The sequence below is a fragment of the Argiope bruennichi genome, chromosome 8 (genome assembly GCF_947563725.1).
Source record: "Argiope bruennichi chromosome 8, qqArgBrue1.1, whole genome shotgun sequence".
NCBI classification, from domain to species: domain Eukaryota; kingdom Metazoa; phylum Arthropoda; class Arachnida; order Araneae; family Araneidae; genus Argiope; species Argiope bruennichi.
In genome coordinates this window covers 95,739,720-95,758,349 of record NC_079158.1, presented here as the reverse complement: position 1 = coordinate 95,758,349, position 18,630 = coordinate 95,739,720, and the positions used below count along the sequence as shown (strand labels likewise).

The window sequence follows — 18,630 nt, the reverse complement described above, 5'->3', positions numbered from 1 at the left end:
AATAAGCACATATTTGGAACAGTAGCAAATATATTTTATCAGGGTACCCAGATTTAAAACTGAATATGAGTGCTAAAACCTTAATGAAATGCAAAATTGAATTTTTGCCAAAAACTTTAATATCTCAAATATCATTCTGGATACAAAATATGTTATTCTAAACTTGTTGCAAATACCTTCTAAACTTGTCTATTCCACCAGCTTTCAAATGAACTACAATTATACATATCAGTTTTCTAATTTCAGGAAAATTTTAGCCTTTCATCTGCAATTCATCATGAAATCACAGTCGACAAAAAAAGAAAACAAGAGACCATTGTCTCCTGGTTTAATTTCTCCTGATATGGTTTATTTTAAGTTCATTCAAAAGCTGATAGAATGTACAACTTTTGAGGACTTTTGACATCTTACAGTTATTCAGCATTAACAGTTCTGGCAACAATTACGTTTTGCATTTTGAGAAGATACGGGTACTTTTAACTGTGTTTTAAATCTAGGTGTTCTAATGAAAACAGTATCATTTTATAGGATTTTTACTGTTCATTAAAAATGTATGCTTTTTTTTATGTGTATAACTGTCAAAAACTTTTTTAATTAGAATTTTTCCCATTTTATCTGCCTTGACTTGTGAATGTAAAAGATAGGACAGGATTATCATAGTGTTTTATGATCCATATTCTTTTGTTAAGCAGATTATACAAGCTCATACAATTTCAAACTCGTACTGTATTTATGTATATATATAAACTTTAAGTTTTATTAAATTTTAAGATATCTAAATATATATAAGTTACATAAATTTATATTTTAAATATGTATTATAACTATATATATATATATATATATATATAGTTACCATACATACAGGTGGTTATCAAAATAATGGAAACACCTGTGAATAAAAGTGCCATTTTTTAATGCATTTCAGAAGCATTAAAACATAATAATAGCAGCCAGTTTATATATATATATATATATATAGCAATATATATATTCTGGTAGTATATATTAGCTTTATTAAAGTTCTGAAATTCTTGGATTTTTTTCAAATGCGTAAAATGTCAGACCTCTCAAATTTTCAAGAGGCCAAATTGTAGGAGCCTATCTAGATGGAGTATGTGTGACTGAAACATGTCAAATTTTAGGCATTTCTAGATGTATGGTATCTAAAGCCATGACAGCATACACACAGCGCAGCAAGATAAGCTGGGCAACGCAAAATAGTGGGAGGAAAAGGAAGGCTCTTTGAAAGAGACCAACAGGTATTGAAGCGAATTGTACTGTCTGAAAAGCATACAACTGCAGCAAAAGTGACCACAGAGTTCAATACCCATCTGGATTCACCAGTGTCAGAGATTACAGCTTCATAAACAGAACATTTATGGCAGAAGTCTGTCGTCTACAGGGTATCACACTCACTCCAGTACCTGGTCGATTTATGAGTGAAAGAAAGTAATAGGGTCTGACCAATTGTGTTTCCCACTTTTTCCTACAACAGGACGAGTGCACGTTTGGAGGGCACCTGCACAAGCATATGATTGTCATTGTCTCCTTCCATAGAGGTGGATCTATCCAGATATGGGCAGCTATGTTGCGGTTTTCTGCTGGACCAATCATAACCTTTAAAGGAAGATCACTGGGGAGAGAAGTATATAGAAATTTTAGTTGACCAGGTCCATCCTATGATGCAAACTTTGTTTCCTGTGGGAGATGGGATTTTCCAGAATGATAATGCCTCTATCCATGCAGCGAAAGGTGTTCAATCATGGTTTGATGAATACTAGGAGGAATTAAATATCTGCCTTGGTCCCCAGAGTTACCAGACCTCAATATAATTGAACCTTTATAGTTTATTTTAGAAGTTTCAATACGGAATTGATATCTTCTACCGGCATTTCTCCCAGAAATTTACAAAATCTCCAGAAAGAATGGTACATTATTCCTCTAAACACTATTCAACACTTCTATGAATCGATTTCTAAGCGAATTCAAGCTGTATTACATTTCAAAGGTGGTCCTACACCATACTAATAAAGAATTCTTTATAAATCTAAGGTGTTTCCATTATTTTGATAACCACCTGTATATTTATACTATTGTGCTATATATATTAGTATTTGAAATCCTTATACATATTGAGTATTGTTGTTAATTCTTATCATGAAATATTATAATAAACTTTAAACTATTAAAAGTTTTTGCATAAATTAAACAACTGACATTTGAAAACAATTTTTAAAGTTATGATAAATTCATCTCATCAATTTTTTAGCATATTACTGAAATATTTTATCTCTGTAAATAGTGTTTTTTTTTTTTTTTTTGCATCAAACCAGGTGTTTATTGATTTTTTCATTGAATAAATTTGTGTTGTATTGCATACAGGTAAATTTTGAGTGAATCTTCATACATTCTTTAAACCAAGATGACTTCATAGCAGAGTTTTAATATATTAAACAAAGGATTATATTTTGAGACCTGATTCAATTGAAATTCCATCATCTACATTGACTTGAAATTCCTGAATTTCATTGTGGTGGAATGTTTATTTTTTGGTATAGTTTAAAAATCTGGAGAGAAAGATGTTTCTCTCACCATTTGAACATAGCTGAAAATTATCTTGCTCTAAAATAGCTGTTCTTTAGCTTCAGAATAATTGATGATCGAAAACAAATTATTCTTTCTTTTCTAATTTTTTAAAATTATCTTGATTATTTATTTCAGCTTAATTTTTTTTGTTGTATTACATACTTATTTAACTTATACATTTTATTTTTTCCCCTAGATATATTGAAGATGAACCAATTAAATTTGATGTATCTAGTTTAAACCTGAGTTTAAGAGAAGTTGCTGAACTGGCAAGTCATAGAGTTTCTGTCAGGAAATCTAATGGTATTGCTTTATTTTTCTCAACTGATATTGTGTTTTGTTCTATCTTTTAACATTTCAGTTTTGAGCATGGCATATAGTATTCATGTTTAACATTTCAGTTATTTTTTGTTATTATTTAGATAGGGTTTCACTTTGGATAAAATGTTTTGTAATAAATGTTTTTCTGTTCATTTAAAATTTAACATGCATTCAAATCTATAATTCAAAATATATCACATTGTAATGCATGTTAATTCTGATGTATTTAGCTTATTGTTATGAATAAAATGCTTTAATATACTATTCAAATGTTATATCATACTGATATATCTAAATGCATAAATGAAAACTTTGGAATATTCACTAGGGAACATTATTTTATTTCTGAAGTTTTACATTACATAAGTTTTTTTTAGAAATATTACTCTTATTCATCTTATAATTCAGGATTTAAAATCAATAATGACTGATGTTTTTTTTATCACACAGGAAATTTTAATATTATAGATTAATATCTATACAAAGTGTATAAAAAAGAACAAAGTTGTGAGAATTGTGAAATAATATTAAAAACTAGTTAAAAAATATAATCAAAGACCAATAATTGTCATATAATAGTAAATTTATTCTCTCCTACTTTAGTTAGAAATAAACTTCTATTTCAGAAAAAATAGTGCAACAAATAGTAAAAAATAATGCAAAATTATAGAACTTTGCTGATTTTATATAAAAGGGCCTTTTGAAAATTAATCAATAGTTCAATTTGAAGTTCTGAAATTGATACCTCATAATTTCTGCCTCTGCTATACTTATTCCATAAATGTATTCAGGAAAAGTGAGATTTTTAAAGCTGATGAAATTGTATTGCTAAAATTAGCATGTTAATAAGAAATTTTTACAACAGCAAAATGTAATAAAAATGAAAACAAATTCTTGAATTAAATCATGTAAATGATTTCTGTAGTGTATGTTCCTATCACCCTGCTATGATATATGTAATCCTACTTTGGATTGCAAACTTGGGTTTCCAACTTAATTTATTAGCATATTTAGTATCAACTAATTACATATTGATTAGTTATAATTAATGTATGTAGTATTAATGTATATGTGTAATGCACATGTATTAATATGTAATATTAATGTATTATGTATGTAATAATAATATATGTAATTTTAATATAACTGGCAACTAGAAAACTTTTCTGTTTGCATATATTATGTGTGGATAAGTTAATATTAATTTCATTAAAAAAATTTTTGTAATTATGTATCAATAAATTTCTTGACATTTTACCAAATATTTGAGAAGTTATCAGAAAACGATTCATATTTAAAAAGTATTTTTGTAGGAGTTTTAACATTTTGACTTATTTGAATTATAGAATTTCATTTAAATATTAATTTAACTTATTGTAGCAAAACATCCAAACAGTTCTGTTAAATGTGTTCACCAGTTATTACAGAGAACTTCATTATAGAACAAGTAAAACAAATATGATAAAATAAATCTTTGAGATATGTCTGTATTTTAGATGCTTATATTTTTGTGAAATGTTATTTTCCATTAGTAATGCGTTCACATGTATTTTATTTTATCAGATTCCATTGATTTTATTAGTGTTTATTTTTATTTGTATAACATAGCATATATCGTACCTTCATAAATTGTTGCTTTTATGCATCTTGGTCTCACCATTATTCATCATTAGAAAAACTTATTTTATAATTAAAAGATAAAAATTTGTTGTTAATAGAAAATGTAAAAATGCAAACTTAGCATAAGTCATAAGTGATAATTTTTATTAGACAAATGGAAACTGATTCCAATTGAATATTTTTATTAATTTTATTTAATTATTCATTATTGTTCATTATAGTCTTTATATAATGCTTGGTTAAATAAAGACTGCTTCATAGTTTTATTTAACTACATTATACTTTTGTTTTTAATTTCAAGAAAAAATGCATCATTATTTACTATTTATGAGATTCACCTGCAAAATAAAAATAAAGATAATGCATTTCTTGTATATATTTGTTGGGTGGTCATAAATTCTTTTCCTAATTATAAAAAAATAATAATAATAATGTAAAAAATATTATAATTTATTATATGGTTGTTTTGATATATTGTAAAGACATTTATAAAGTTTTTAATAAAATAATTTACATTGTTAAATTTCAATATGAGCAATTTACTAATTCCAAGAATGTCGAGAGAATATTCCAATTTTCACTAAATGGAGCATATGAGATCCTAACTTTTGAGTGTATCAGTATCTTTCTATTGGCATTGCAAGCACTTTATCTTTTATGTAATTCCAAAATGTTTCTTGAACGGTAATGGCCGTTATGAATTCATGGAATTGAAAAGCACATTGGTGTCATTTTAATAACAATCCAATGCAAAATCACTATTTCAGCATTAATTACACTATCTGTTGGATTAAATAAAATAAAACAAAATAAGAATACAATTATTCCATTAGGAAAATTTTAAGTATTTGATTCAATGTGGTTTTTGCAATTACTTTTGAATAATCTGGGAAAGATTTTATGATTACCCTGTATATATATATATATATATATATATATATATATATATTGACTATCTCCGAAAATAACATTAATTATATTATTTTTCAAGACAAATATTTTTTTACATAGAAAGCATCTACATTTTGTTGTGATAAAAAAAATATTCTCATTTTTCTTACAGCTTATCATATTGAAAAGATAGAAGAACCTGGTGTTGCTATACCTTTAGATAGTAAATTATCAAGCTTTCCAAGTTTGGTGTTTCGCTTGGTATTTGAAGATGGTAATTATCTTTATATACTGTCTTATTTCCAATTTTCTGATTTATATTGTAAGAAGTTAATGATTTTATTTCAGGTTTCTTTCTTACAAAATTTCGGTGATTCAAACAATTTAATTTTGAAAATTGACTTAAAATTTTCACTGCATATGCAAAGGAAATTGTTGTATTATATAAATATTTGCTTTATATCATTAGAACAATTAAAAAAATATGAAACTGACAAAATAATACAATTACTTATAGGATTTTTTGCAAAGTAAACCTTTTTGAAAACTTTTTTGTGGTGGTGGTTGTTTAGTTGGCTGATATAAGTATACTTTACTGATCTTTTCTAACATATCTCTGTATTTCAATAAAACCATTTTTTATTTAACATATGCTTGGTGGTATAATAAAAGTGAATTTTTTTACTATGACTGTATTATCTTCTGAACATGATTTTTTTCAACTCAGTAATTTCGTTCACTTATTTTCACCATGTTTGTTTTTTGTCTCATATTTTTGAGCCTTGGCTCTTCTTAAACAGTTTTCTAAGCAAATATGTTTATGTTTTATATTAGAAAATTCCAATCTTATTAAATTTTTATAACTACCACAACTCCATTATGCTCTATTCTCAAAGCTCTGTTTGCCTTTATTATTCTATTCAGTCAAGTTGCCATTTTTAAACATTGTTTTAAATTGTTCAAGCTGCAAGTATATAAAAAAAAACTTCTCAAAAAAATTACAAATAAATAAACTGATTTAAATTAAACAAATATAATATTAAATAATTAAAACTAATAAGATTTATTCAATAGAAACACATGTGACCTTTTAGTATTGTTGGATTTTGGATTGAATATAATTAATCAAGTTAATATTAGTGAGTATATTGATATAATTATGGAAATAGCAATAAATTTGCAGGATTTCTATTATCCCCAAAATGATCCCAGAAAGAAAAATTATTTATTGTTCAATTTCCAAACATGTTATATTAGCATGCTGCATCCTATTAATGAAGCCTTTAATTTCTGGTTTTATGTGTGCAAATAATTTAAATCTATTGATTTAATGAAGGTTTTAATTGAAAAACATCTAAATATTTATCTTTTTAAACTATGCATTCAGCCTAGACAAAAGAGCATTTTAGCTAATTTTTGACCAGAGATTTTGATTTTTACTATCATTTATTGAATAGAATTGGTTTTTAAAGCATATATATTATAATAATTATTTATAATTAATTGATCAATTTAAAGATTTATATACACTGCCATATTTTGTTGAGAAAATCTCTTGGTTCATGGCCAGAGAAACATGAGTTGGGGATATATTTCCATTAAAAATCTATCTTATATGTATGCCTCTATAAAAATTATTGTTGTTGCTTTTCTTGATTACACAATAATTTATTTGATAGTGAAGATTTTTGCATGGGGGAAATGACTTGAAGACACATGTTGTCTTTGATGTGGTTTATTGGTAACATCAACAACAAAAGGCACATGATTACGCCATAGTGTAGTAGGCCTAGAGAACTACACATAAAATTTCTCGGTAGAGAGGCAATATCACATTCACCCTAGTACACGAGTCACTTCTACTGGGAAAAAAATATACTAACATCAACAGGGAGACCACGTGATATTTACATGATTGGCAGCTAGCTCCGCCCAGGAAGACCATGTGGTTAACTGAATTCTCAATAGCCTCCTTAACATTTAATTTATCAGGGTTTTTCAGATGTCATCATAATGGTGTGGTGTGTTAGTTTAATGATTGAAGTGTTGGCACAGTTATTATTTTATTGGGTAGCAAGATAACTAAGCCAATTCTTTGTACTCTTTATATAATTTTTCAGTTTCAATTGATCCATGAAGTCACTTCTACTTAATCAAAACTTTTACTTAAATGAAGTATTTATTGTCAAATTAAATATTTCGGATAAATGATATTCTCAAATATGCTTCAGATATTCTCAAACTTCAAAATATTCAGTCAGTAATTTATTTTAGTATTTATTTAAATAACTAGTTGATATACCTGTTATTATTCATGATTAATTATTCTTTTATGTATAATATTTTTAATGCAATGATTACTTTTTTGGGTAAAATTTTATACAAACTTCTTTTCAAGACATATGTATTGAAATAAAAGGGAAACCAAAAATTTGTAGAGTAGTTCAAAATCTTAGTCTTCTTAACTTTACAACAGTATCAATTTTATTTTTATGCAGTTTTCTCTCTCTCTCTCTCTCAATTGTTATTTCTTCTTTAGTGAATTTAATTCAGACATTTTTTAAATAAGAAAATCTATAGGATTCCATCGCCCAACAAAAGCCATTATCAGCATGAGTGAACTTGGTGTAATCGAACACTTTTATTGTTTAAAAAAAAAGAATAATTAACTCTTCAATCAATAATTAAGTGCAAATAGGTTTTGTACTGACTATAAAGGATGTATTAGAATACACATGAGATGCAAATAATGAAAATGTTTAATCTTACTATAGAGAAATCTTTCTTCAAAAATTTAAAATCATATCATTCCTATTGTAAATTCACTGACAGTTTCTAAATATCTGGATACATTCACTATTTTTGGTAAATGCGGTATTTTATAAAATTAAGTGTTCAATGTTGTTGGAGCATGTCCGTTGTAGCCTAAACCAATGGAATTCAACGCTTCATAACTCTATCAATTTGGATTACAGAAGTATGGAATTGTTTGTTTAAATATTAACATGTGGATATTTGAATAAATATGACTAATAGTACTAGGAAACTGTAAAAAAGTTTAGATTTAGTAATTTTTTCAGAAATACATTCATTTACTAAAACACATAAAGTGTAATTTTTTTACATGATTTAAGGAATATTACCTACAGGAAATATATGCTGTCTTAAAGAAATCAGCTACTGGGCAATGATTAAAATAGACACACTATAAATACTTGGCGGAATTAAAGAAATGCAGATCAATAATGAAAAATATAAATATGTGTTATTATAATAATTGTGTAAGCATTATTTATATGTTGTAACAATTGTGATATGATACTAATACTTAATTATACTAATTATGATTATATTAATTGTTATCTCAATCTTTGTCTGTCATAGTAATTTTGAATAGGAAAAAAAATTATTTCCAAACAACTGCAAACTAATGGGAATTTTGGAATTAATTCAATATAAGATTGGAAAAATGGGATAAAAAATATTATACAGAATATATTGGAAACTCTTTTACTTGATGAGAATTAGAGTAAACATATTCAGATTTTGTATTATGTTATGTACTTCTAAATATATCATATGTTAATCTTATGAATGTTACTTCTTATAATTAATTATAAAAATTAATGGTCTTTTATTTGTAGTATTATCTTTTTCTTTGCTTTTATTGTAAGATCTGTTTTATTTTTATTTATTTGTCTTAAAGTTTATTTTTATGTTATATCTTACATTTTGTTTGTTATTTTGAATTATTATTTCTTTTATTGTTATTATTTTTATTTAAACTTCATTCATACTTTTGAATTTCATATGTTTGTATTTTCTAAATTCTATTTTAATTGTAGGTTTTATACTTTTTAAATTCTCACATAACACATGAATTTTGTTTTATATTTTATTGGTATTTTTAAAAGTCATAAAGATATGACAAATCTAAAACCGCTGCTGCAGCCAAGTTTAAAAAGTAAATTATATTAAAATTATTATTATATTAAGCACCATTTAATTTTGCATAATGATGCATATCATATTATCACTGACTATAATTATTAATCGTTATTATATTTAAATATATTAAATAATGTATATAATGTAATAAATTATATAATTTATAAACATGTTAAATAATGTTTTATTCTAAACACCATTCTAGATGCCAAAGAAAGAATGCGAGATTTCGAAACTGATGAATATGATGCTCATATGAAGGCTGTTGAAGCACCTTTATACAGATCTTTCAATGTTACCCTGAATCAGAAAATGGGAATGAACTACGATGTTCAATTAGGTAAAAATATGCTTATAGTTTAACCTTTAAATTATGAGTAGAAGAAATTGTGAAACAACTTTTTGAAATGAGGATTATGACTAAGAAATAGTCATCCACCCCTACCCATTTTTCATGTAGTTAGTAGGTAAGAACCATTATCCTGTTTCACCTCTTGTTGATTTCCCAATCTTTTCTTTTCTGACATGTGTTGATATTTCAAAATAAAGAAATTAAATGTTGTACTCGATGATCATTAAAATTTTCCACAAATTAGTTTTACTTAATGAGAAAATTTCAAAACGTCTTTTGTGTGAGAGTTGTAATTTTCTCTAAAAAGGGGTTGGGAGCTTCTAATTATCATAGCATTTGAATTACCTGAAAAGATAAAGAGAATATTCTTTCTCTTTCTGTCTGTCTGTTTTTTATTTTTTTTTGTATACGTAGTATAGTGAAAGTATAATAAACGTTAAAAACATTCTTTGAGATTTTGACAAATCTTCACATTATAGACCTCCTTCAGTTCAAAAAACACATTATTGGAAAGCGTCTGTCTGTATCCCTGTGACAAAGATAACACAAAACTGCTTTAAGCTAGATGGTTGAAATTTGTTATCTGGTCTTCACACCAAACTTGCAGATTTCTATCAAATTTTGAATAAAATCTGTTTGCAGGAAATCTGGCTATTAGAATATAAATTAACTCGATAATTACAAAACTAAGAGAGCTATATATATAAAATTCAAAACACAGATTTAATATCTTTTAGTATATATACCTGTCAAATTTTGAGCCAAATGCAAATACAAGTTAACTGTCTGTCTGTCTGTACTTTCAGAAACATGTAAATGCTATAATGCAAAAACATAATAACTTAAATATATCAGATTTAGTATGGGATTTTGTGACTGCAAGTGTAGTTTTGTCATTTGTTTCTTTCAATCGATTGAGAAAATCATGTCTAAAACATAATTTCGACTTTTGGATTTTATTAAGGGCATGCCAGGAATTAATCGGCAAATGATACAAGGAATTCAGTTTTGAGGAGACTACACCTACTGGTTTTTTAAAAAATTTAAGTAGCATAATTTTTTTATTACAATCTTTGTTGAATTTGATTTATCTTATTGAAACTCAAGAATATTCTTAATTTTAATTATTCTGATCCCTTTTTTTATAAAATAAAATTTATAAATTGGGTTTTTTTTCTTTCATAGCTATATTTTAAATTCTGCATTTTTTTTTTTTTATTCTGCTAGATAGAAATTATAATTAAAGTTAATTAATTTTATTAATGACTTAATCAGTGTTCAAAATTCAGATTTTCTAAAGAGAGGAGTTGTAACAAATTATCAATATATATTGTGTTTCTTTAATATATAAAATTAAGCAGTAAGTTTTGCAAATTTAAACTATTGTTGGAAATGCCACAAATGAGCTAATTTCTTGCAAAATCCTTTTATTTTATACAAGTTTTTGTAATGATATTTAAATAAAATATATTTATTGTATTATTCAAGAATTATAGATCAATATTTATTTTTTTAATTTGATATAAATCTTATAAAATGGAGACATGTTTTGATAAAACTAATTTTTGTTAATTAATTTTGTAATTGAATTATATCAAATTGAAATAATTAAAAAAAACTTTATTCCATTTAATGATTAAATCATTATTGAAGAAATTAATTAATCCATAATTATTATTGAAGAAACAAAGTCTAAATACTTTCATATATTGTTGCAAGCTATTATTATTTTAAGGAATGTCTTAAAAATTCGAAATTGCTGCCATAATTTTTTAAATTATCTATTGTTTTGAAGATTATATAATTCCTTTGCTCATGCTTAATTCCATTATTCGAAAGTATTTATTTTATTTATATTTTTTATTGATTCATTGAAATGGTAAATTTTTTGCTGCAGTATATTTTATTTAAAAGATTCAGTACTTAGTTTAATCTAGAATTAAATATATTTTTGTAATGTTGTGAAAGTTTGAAACTAATTCATTATTGTTAGATTTTTAAAAATTTTTAAATATATGTAAGATATTTTCATATAAGATATAAGTAATATTGGTTTCAATTATTTGAAATTCCCTCTATAATTCTTCTTAATTTTGATAAATTTTTTAGAAACATTAAGAAATGAATTATTCAAAAACTTAAAGCAATGTGCTTTTAAAAATATTTTACAGCTTCAATAAAAGTAATAATATTGAAAGTAAAATTGATTCATTATTATCCTGTCTTGTAAATGCCAATATCAAATCTCATAAGACAAGAACTAATGTTTTGCAAAATCATTAAAGCAGTTTTTATGTACCACATTTTTTGAATTCAGATTGTTGGTAATATATTAGTCGCTTTTAAAATATAAAAATTTTCAAATTTATTTTAATAAGTTATTCTGTTGAGTCTCTACTGTATTTTAATAAGGATTTTATAGGGCTTCCTTTAAAATAGAAAATTTTAGTTTAATTAGAATGCTTATTCTAGTAGAAAATATATAATATTTTATTAAAATTATTTCTAATTATATGCTCAAAATGTGTCTTTCCATTACTTCTTTTATTTTTCTTATAAAGTTGATAGTTTTCAATTAGTTACAAATATTTTATTAGGATAATTAAAAAAAATTTCCTTGATATTACAATATTCATGAAATTATTTAATTTGTGTTGAAATTTGGTAAATTTTTAAAAAAATTTATTAAAGATTTATATATTATTAGCTTTATGCCTGTTTTATAAAATTTCTCCTCCAAGTATATTTAATGTTTACATTATATATTTGAAATATATAATGATACATATTTTATTATTTACATGACATATTGTTTATGTTTATTAAATTATATTATTTATCAAAGCATATTTTAAAAGGAATAAAAATTTTAAATTTTGATATTATATTTTCATTTTGCTTTATAAAAACTGTAGAAATTTTTCTTTATATTACAATGAAGAATAACAATTATTTGATGGTAAATAAATTTGTTTTAAAAAATCATTCATTATAATTCTTTTATAATATATCTTTCTTAAATATCTATTTTTATCTATATTGTATAAACAACTTTAAATTCATTAATTTTATTTTTTATTAATTTTTAATACGGTTTCTTCATTTTTTTAGGAATATCCGGTGAAAAAGTGGAAATTAATCCTTTACCTCCAAAGGGTGCTGCAAAAATATTAAGTAGGCAACAGAAACCAGCTACTTTATATATGGACACAATTGCAGCTTGCGAAATTGTGTCTAAGAAATATAGTGAGTACATTTTACGAATGTCATATAATGTTTTGTCATGTGTGTGTGCCCCCCCCCCTACTTTTTTTTAATTATGTTTTTTAATATTTATTCTGTTGCTATATATCAGACACATGAATGTATATGAAAAATCATACAGGTGTTGAATTCTTTTAACTATTTTTTATTTCCTATTGTTGTTTTAGTAATTTCTTAAATCTAAAAACCATTTTAATGTAAATAATTTTAGAAAATATAGTTAACAATGAAACTTATTTTGTAAAATAATGTTTTAATTTATTCTAAGTATTTATTATGATAATATGGAATTCAGAATGTAAGTTTTGCTCTTCAGGTTTTTTATTTTGTAATGAAAGAGTACATGTTAAATTTTTCTTCTTATTTATTTAATGGAATTTTTTTTTAAAAATTTGCAATAATGTGAGAGGATACTTTTATTATGCATGCATTCAACACATGTTAAACAGAATTCTCTTTTTTATATTTCTAGTTTGGGACTGTAAAAAATGCTCAGCTTTTAAGTATAACAATTAAGAGTTTAATTTTCAGTATGAGAGAGAAAGAAGTAAAAAGAAAAAAAAGGTTTAACATATGCAATTTTTTTTGTTTAAAAAAATGCATATTAAAATTATTAATAATAATTTAAATCTCCCTTACAGATCCTGGAAAATGTATTTTCAAATTAATATACCAAATGAATCAAGAATTCAAGAAGTATGTCTTTGAAACTGACCCTTCAACTGCTCAAGATATCGTTAAGAAAGTTCAGATTATTTTAGAGATGCGATCTACAAATGCATGCAAAGAATTTCAATTGTACAGAGAGAGAAAACTTCAGAGAAAGGCTATGAAATCTCAAATAAGTGTCTCAAAAGGCTCAATGACCCGATCATGAATAGTTCCATTTAATGATTTAGTTTTTAAAAAAAGTATTAATCTCTGAATTACCTGTGAATCTATTACTGTTTTCTTATTTTTTCATTAAAAAATTTATTTTTGATAACATTGGTATCTTTTTGTCTTCTTTTAATGGATAAATATGATGCAAAAGTCAAGTTAGGCTATAGAGCAAGAAATTCGTAACAGTAAAACTTATCCATTAACATACATGGTTGTATTTAAAATGATTTTTTTTATAAAATCCTCCAAAATATTTAAATTTTGACAGGAAATGAATGCAAGAGAAAGCAAATATAAAATTTTTAAAAAATATAGAATTTAAAGCCAAAAATGTTTTGAAAATTAGGAGGTGTTTTTTTGAAAATTAAAAAAGAAGTATATGGCGATAGCTTTTTAGTGCACAAGATTATCAAATAATTTGTTTAAATTATTGCATTTAACTCAAGAAATATTGTACCTATTTCCTGAGCTTAGCAATAAACAGTATTTCTATCTAATCCTTAACTAATGAGATTTGATAAATAAGTAACAAGGAATCTCAATTTTTTTCACATTATGAAGCATTGAAAAAACTGCAAAATATATTGAAAAGAAAAGATTGTTTATTCTACAGTTCAGAAACTGTAGAAGTTATTGAGAAATTATTGTGCAATATTTGAACAAAATGTGCATTGAATATGATTTCTTGGAGGGTTTATAAAAAGAAAACTTAGGCAAATTTAGAATTTGAAAAAGCATCTTTTAAAAATGTAAATGTGGTATTAAAACATAAAATTTGAATGTATGAAAATAAATATAATTTTCTAACGAATAAATACAGAACCGGAATTCAATCAATTTAATAAAGAATGAAATTGAAATTCATATTCAGAGATTAAAATTATGAATTAAAAACAAATGTGGTTTTTTTTTTTTTGTTTTTTTTTTTTTTTTTTTACAGTTTACGTAGCGATTTTCAGATTACTTCAAAAACAAAAATCCATTTTATGTATGATATCAGAATTACCCATAGATACTTGTGTTCTCTGATTTATTTAGCGATTTTCAAATTAGACAAGTTCTATTTTACATAAGACGCCAAGATAGTTTGCATGGTTTTGAGGATTTATCATGAGTTCATAAAACTAAACAAGTGCCTAAAAATATGTTGCAAAAAAAAAAAAAAATCAACAAGAATTTTTTTACAAAATCCTATCTTAAAAATGTTTAAAAATTATGAAGAGAAATCTCTTCAGAGTAATTTTAGAACTAAAATATGTTCATTTGATTTAATTTTATTGTATAAAAATAATAAAGAAAAATAAAATTATGATAAGCAGAACAAATTGAATACTAAAAAAATAGTACCTAAAATATGGGAAATCTCTATAAAATGGAAAGAAAATAATGTAAAAGATATTTCTGACAATCCAGAAAAGTTTAGATAGAGTTCTTTATTTTAAATCAGGCCTGGTCATATATAATTAAAATTAAATACAGGAATACATACAATTTAAATGAATTCGACTGTAAGATCAATGCAGAATCTACTACCCATTGGTCACAAATCATCAAACAAAAGATAATTGTGCAAAATATGTTTGATGAATGTTGACATAAGTCAATTTATATTGAACATAGATACTAATATTGCAGGTCGTGCATTTATTGGAGATTTGAGTTATTTATAAAACTACTATCCCTTTATTCCAGTTAACAGAATGGGCAATGCATCTTTCTTGAATAAACACGAAGTTGTTATGAATGCTTAAATCTGAATTTGTTGAAAACCTTTAATTGTATAATGATGATTTCAATACATTTTAGTTATTTAGCAGCATATATTGCACAATAAAAATTTCTGACATAATATTTTTATTGAGGATATCAAGGATGACTGAACAGATATAATATAATACTTTAAACAGGAACATTATCATTTATTTATGAAGATTTTCTCTAAATTGGACTTTGGGCATGGTTGCATGTATTTATATTATATAATTTGAGATTTATTTTATGTAAAAGCTAAAAACTATGATGTAACATAAAACTACAATAAAAACTATTTTCTGATTTCTTATCACTTGTTAGGTTTATCTTACTGCCAAATTTTTAATTTGTATTATTTTATGATGGAACATAAATAATGTATTAAACATTATTGAATGTTAAAAATTAGTGAAATGTGTTTATTGGATACAATTGTTGAAGAAAAAAAAAAACAAATGGTACTCATGGCAGATATTTGTTTTTCTCTTCTCTTAATATTTGGTTTTGAAAAGAAAAAAAAAATTCCACTATCGTTTGGCCTTGTTGATTGATATCTGAAACATTTATGCCTATTTGTTCCTTCACATCAGCACAGAATCGTAGCCAGTTCCAAAATTTAAAGAAAAAATTTCATGCTTTTTTTTTCACCCTGTGAATTTTTTTTTTTTTTTCATATTATTTCTAGTTTAAATTAAATTCAAGCATTAAGGAAATTTAAATATATTATTCTCATGATTTTTTATACTTGCAAGTCAATGTGACGCTTTTTTGTTTTTGATAAACTGCATCATAATATTTTTAATTGAGTCGTCAAAAAGAAGTTATTATAATCTTTTTTATAATTTTGTTCAAAATTGTTTTTAAGTTAAAAAAAAATTATTATTGGGATAGTGAAATCAACACTCATAAAAGTGATCCACAAATCAAATGCTTTTTTTTTTATTTATTTCAATTTGTCATAATATTACTGAAAAGCTATTAACGATTAAATTGAGATCAATATCTCCCTTTAAACATTAGAGAGAGCAAAAGATGCCACCGAAAATTTATTTGCATAAAGGTCCCGAAACAATTTAATCCAGTCCCGGTTAACTGAAATTTTATGTTCGGTTTACTCAATTCGGTTTACTTACTCAATTTGTTCGGTTCATTTTTCTTTTATTTTGAAAGTATTGTAATAAGTGTCATTTTTATTTGACAGACATAAAATGATTGTTTCTCCCTCTTTTTTTCGGTAGTTTCTTTTCCGAAAAATACGTTTACTGTATTTATAATTTGCTGATCAGACTTAATTTAGACAAGAAAAACCCATCCGAAACACCAGGTCTTAAATTGTATCAATTTTCAAATTGAAACTTTAAATATTTGCTTTAATGAATAGTGAAATTCCTTGCAATAAATGAATTAAAAATAATAAATTATCATAAAGGAATTTGCTTGCATTTAAATATACAATTATAAAAAAGAGCACAGGTAAGAGTATAAGCTTTGAGGAAGAATTTACTATGTGAATCAAATTTGAAAACACGAAACTGAAATATGTTTAAAATATTTATAACTAAACTTCTATACATCGAATTTGAAGATTTTTGGTAAAAAAATTGATGTATAGAAATTTCAATAAGCAAAAAATTTAATTTTTTTCATCAATATCTTACAGAATGAACCATTATACATAATTAGATTTTAGGATATCCTAACAATTTTTGGATTTATTTATTTTTAAAAATGTGCAAATAATTATTTAACGAATTACTTTTTAACTAATGAACACCTTTCCTGCTGATCATGGTTTGTTTGTTTTTGCCAAATCTGTTTTCATTTAACGTAAATTTTTCTATATTGGGGGAAATACTCCCTATAAGAATTTTGAAGCGAGGCTCAGTTTTAAGAAAATACATGGCTCCAAAATTAAGACAATGATTCCTAAAAAGAAGATGAAGCTCGCCAACAGATATCAATTGCCTTTACGTAAACGATTTCCGGTTTTCTAAGAATTTCTTTTGTAGTAAAAATCAACGAAAGAATACTCCTTTTATTCTCAGGTTTAATTTAAATCTTTTTTATGAGCAAAATTAATTACCGCTGTTTGATTGCAGAAGCTAATCGTAATTTTAGATTAAAAAAATTTATTCGATGCGTAGAAATTTAATGTAAGCATATATATATATATATATATATATATATATATATATATCTTATGAAAAAAAGTTCAATGTTTTTGATATCCAGTGTGAAGAGATTCGAATATGCCCTCTTCTGTGCATTTTGAATAGATTAATAAAGAATTTGTAGAAGTAAGGCGAAAACACAGAAAATTGAAGAAAAGAGCATAACATAAATATGCAATGCTATTGAGAACAAAATAATAATCTTAAATTTAATTTTATTAAAAAGTATGAACTACTAGTATTTCTTACCTTTGCACAATTCGTGCTGCCATCTACAGGTATAAAGATGAAATTCCATTTCTCAGGGTGGTTATCATATCATTGATCATATCATTGTTCATATAATTTACAAATTAATGTTATAGTACAGATTTCTTAAAAATACATGTAAATTTCTACTGTGAATATTTCCTTTCTAACTTAAATGTAAATAGTTTTTGATTATTTTATTATTTTGTAAAAAGATATGCAATTTATCTTAAACTTTATTTCTTACAATTTATTCATTTTTTTTTTTTTTCATATTACCAGACAGATGTGCATGATATTGTAAAAAATTTGGAAAAATGTAAATGATCTAAAACTTTAATTTTGGTAATTTATTCTAATACAATATTTATTACTATTATTATTAGGCAGGTATAAATAGTATGCTAAACTACTTAATTACTTAATTAATTATTTGAATTCATATATTTTGAACAAAAAAATTTAATTGCAACCCATTTCAGTTCTTATTCTTTCTTATTTGCAAAATATTTTTTTTTCCCCTTTCGTTTTCAGTTCTTAATACTGTATAAAATAAAAGCGCCGAAAGTTTTCACTGCGACTCAAGTTTTC

General features: G+C 24.8%; 1 protein-coding gene across 3 annotated transcripts in view; it reads left to right on the top strand.

Annotated features, from left to right (window-relative positions):
* The window catches only part of LOC129980577 (target of rapamycin complex 2 subunit MAPKAP1-like), a 145,571-nt gene extending 131,599 nt beyond the window's left edge, over nt 1-13,972 (top strand). For all 3 annotated transcript variants that reach the window (XM_056090951.1, XM_056090953.1, XM_056090952.1), the window contains 5 exons: nt 2,786-2,892; nt 5,594-5,695; nt 9,575-9,709; nt 12,833-12,967; nt 13,627-13,972. In XM_056090951.1, the coding sequence (XP_055946926.1) occupies nt 2,786-2,892; nt 5,594-5,695; nt 9,575-9,709; nt 12,833-12,967; nt 13,627-13,862 (715 nt within the window). In that variant the 3' untranslated portion in view covers nt 13,863-13,972. The remainder of the gene's footprint in view (nt 1-2,785; nt 2,893-5,593; nt 5,696-9,574; nt 9,710-12,832; nt 12,968-13,626) is intronic.
* The last annotated feature ends 4,658 nt before the right edge of the window (nt 13,973-18,630 follow it).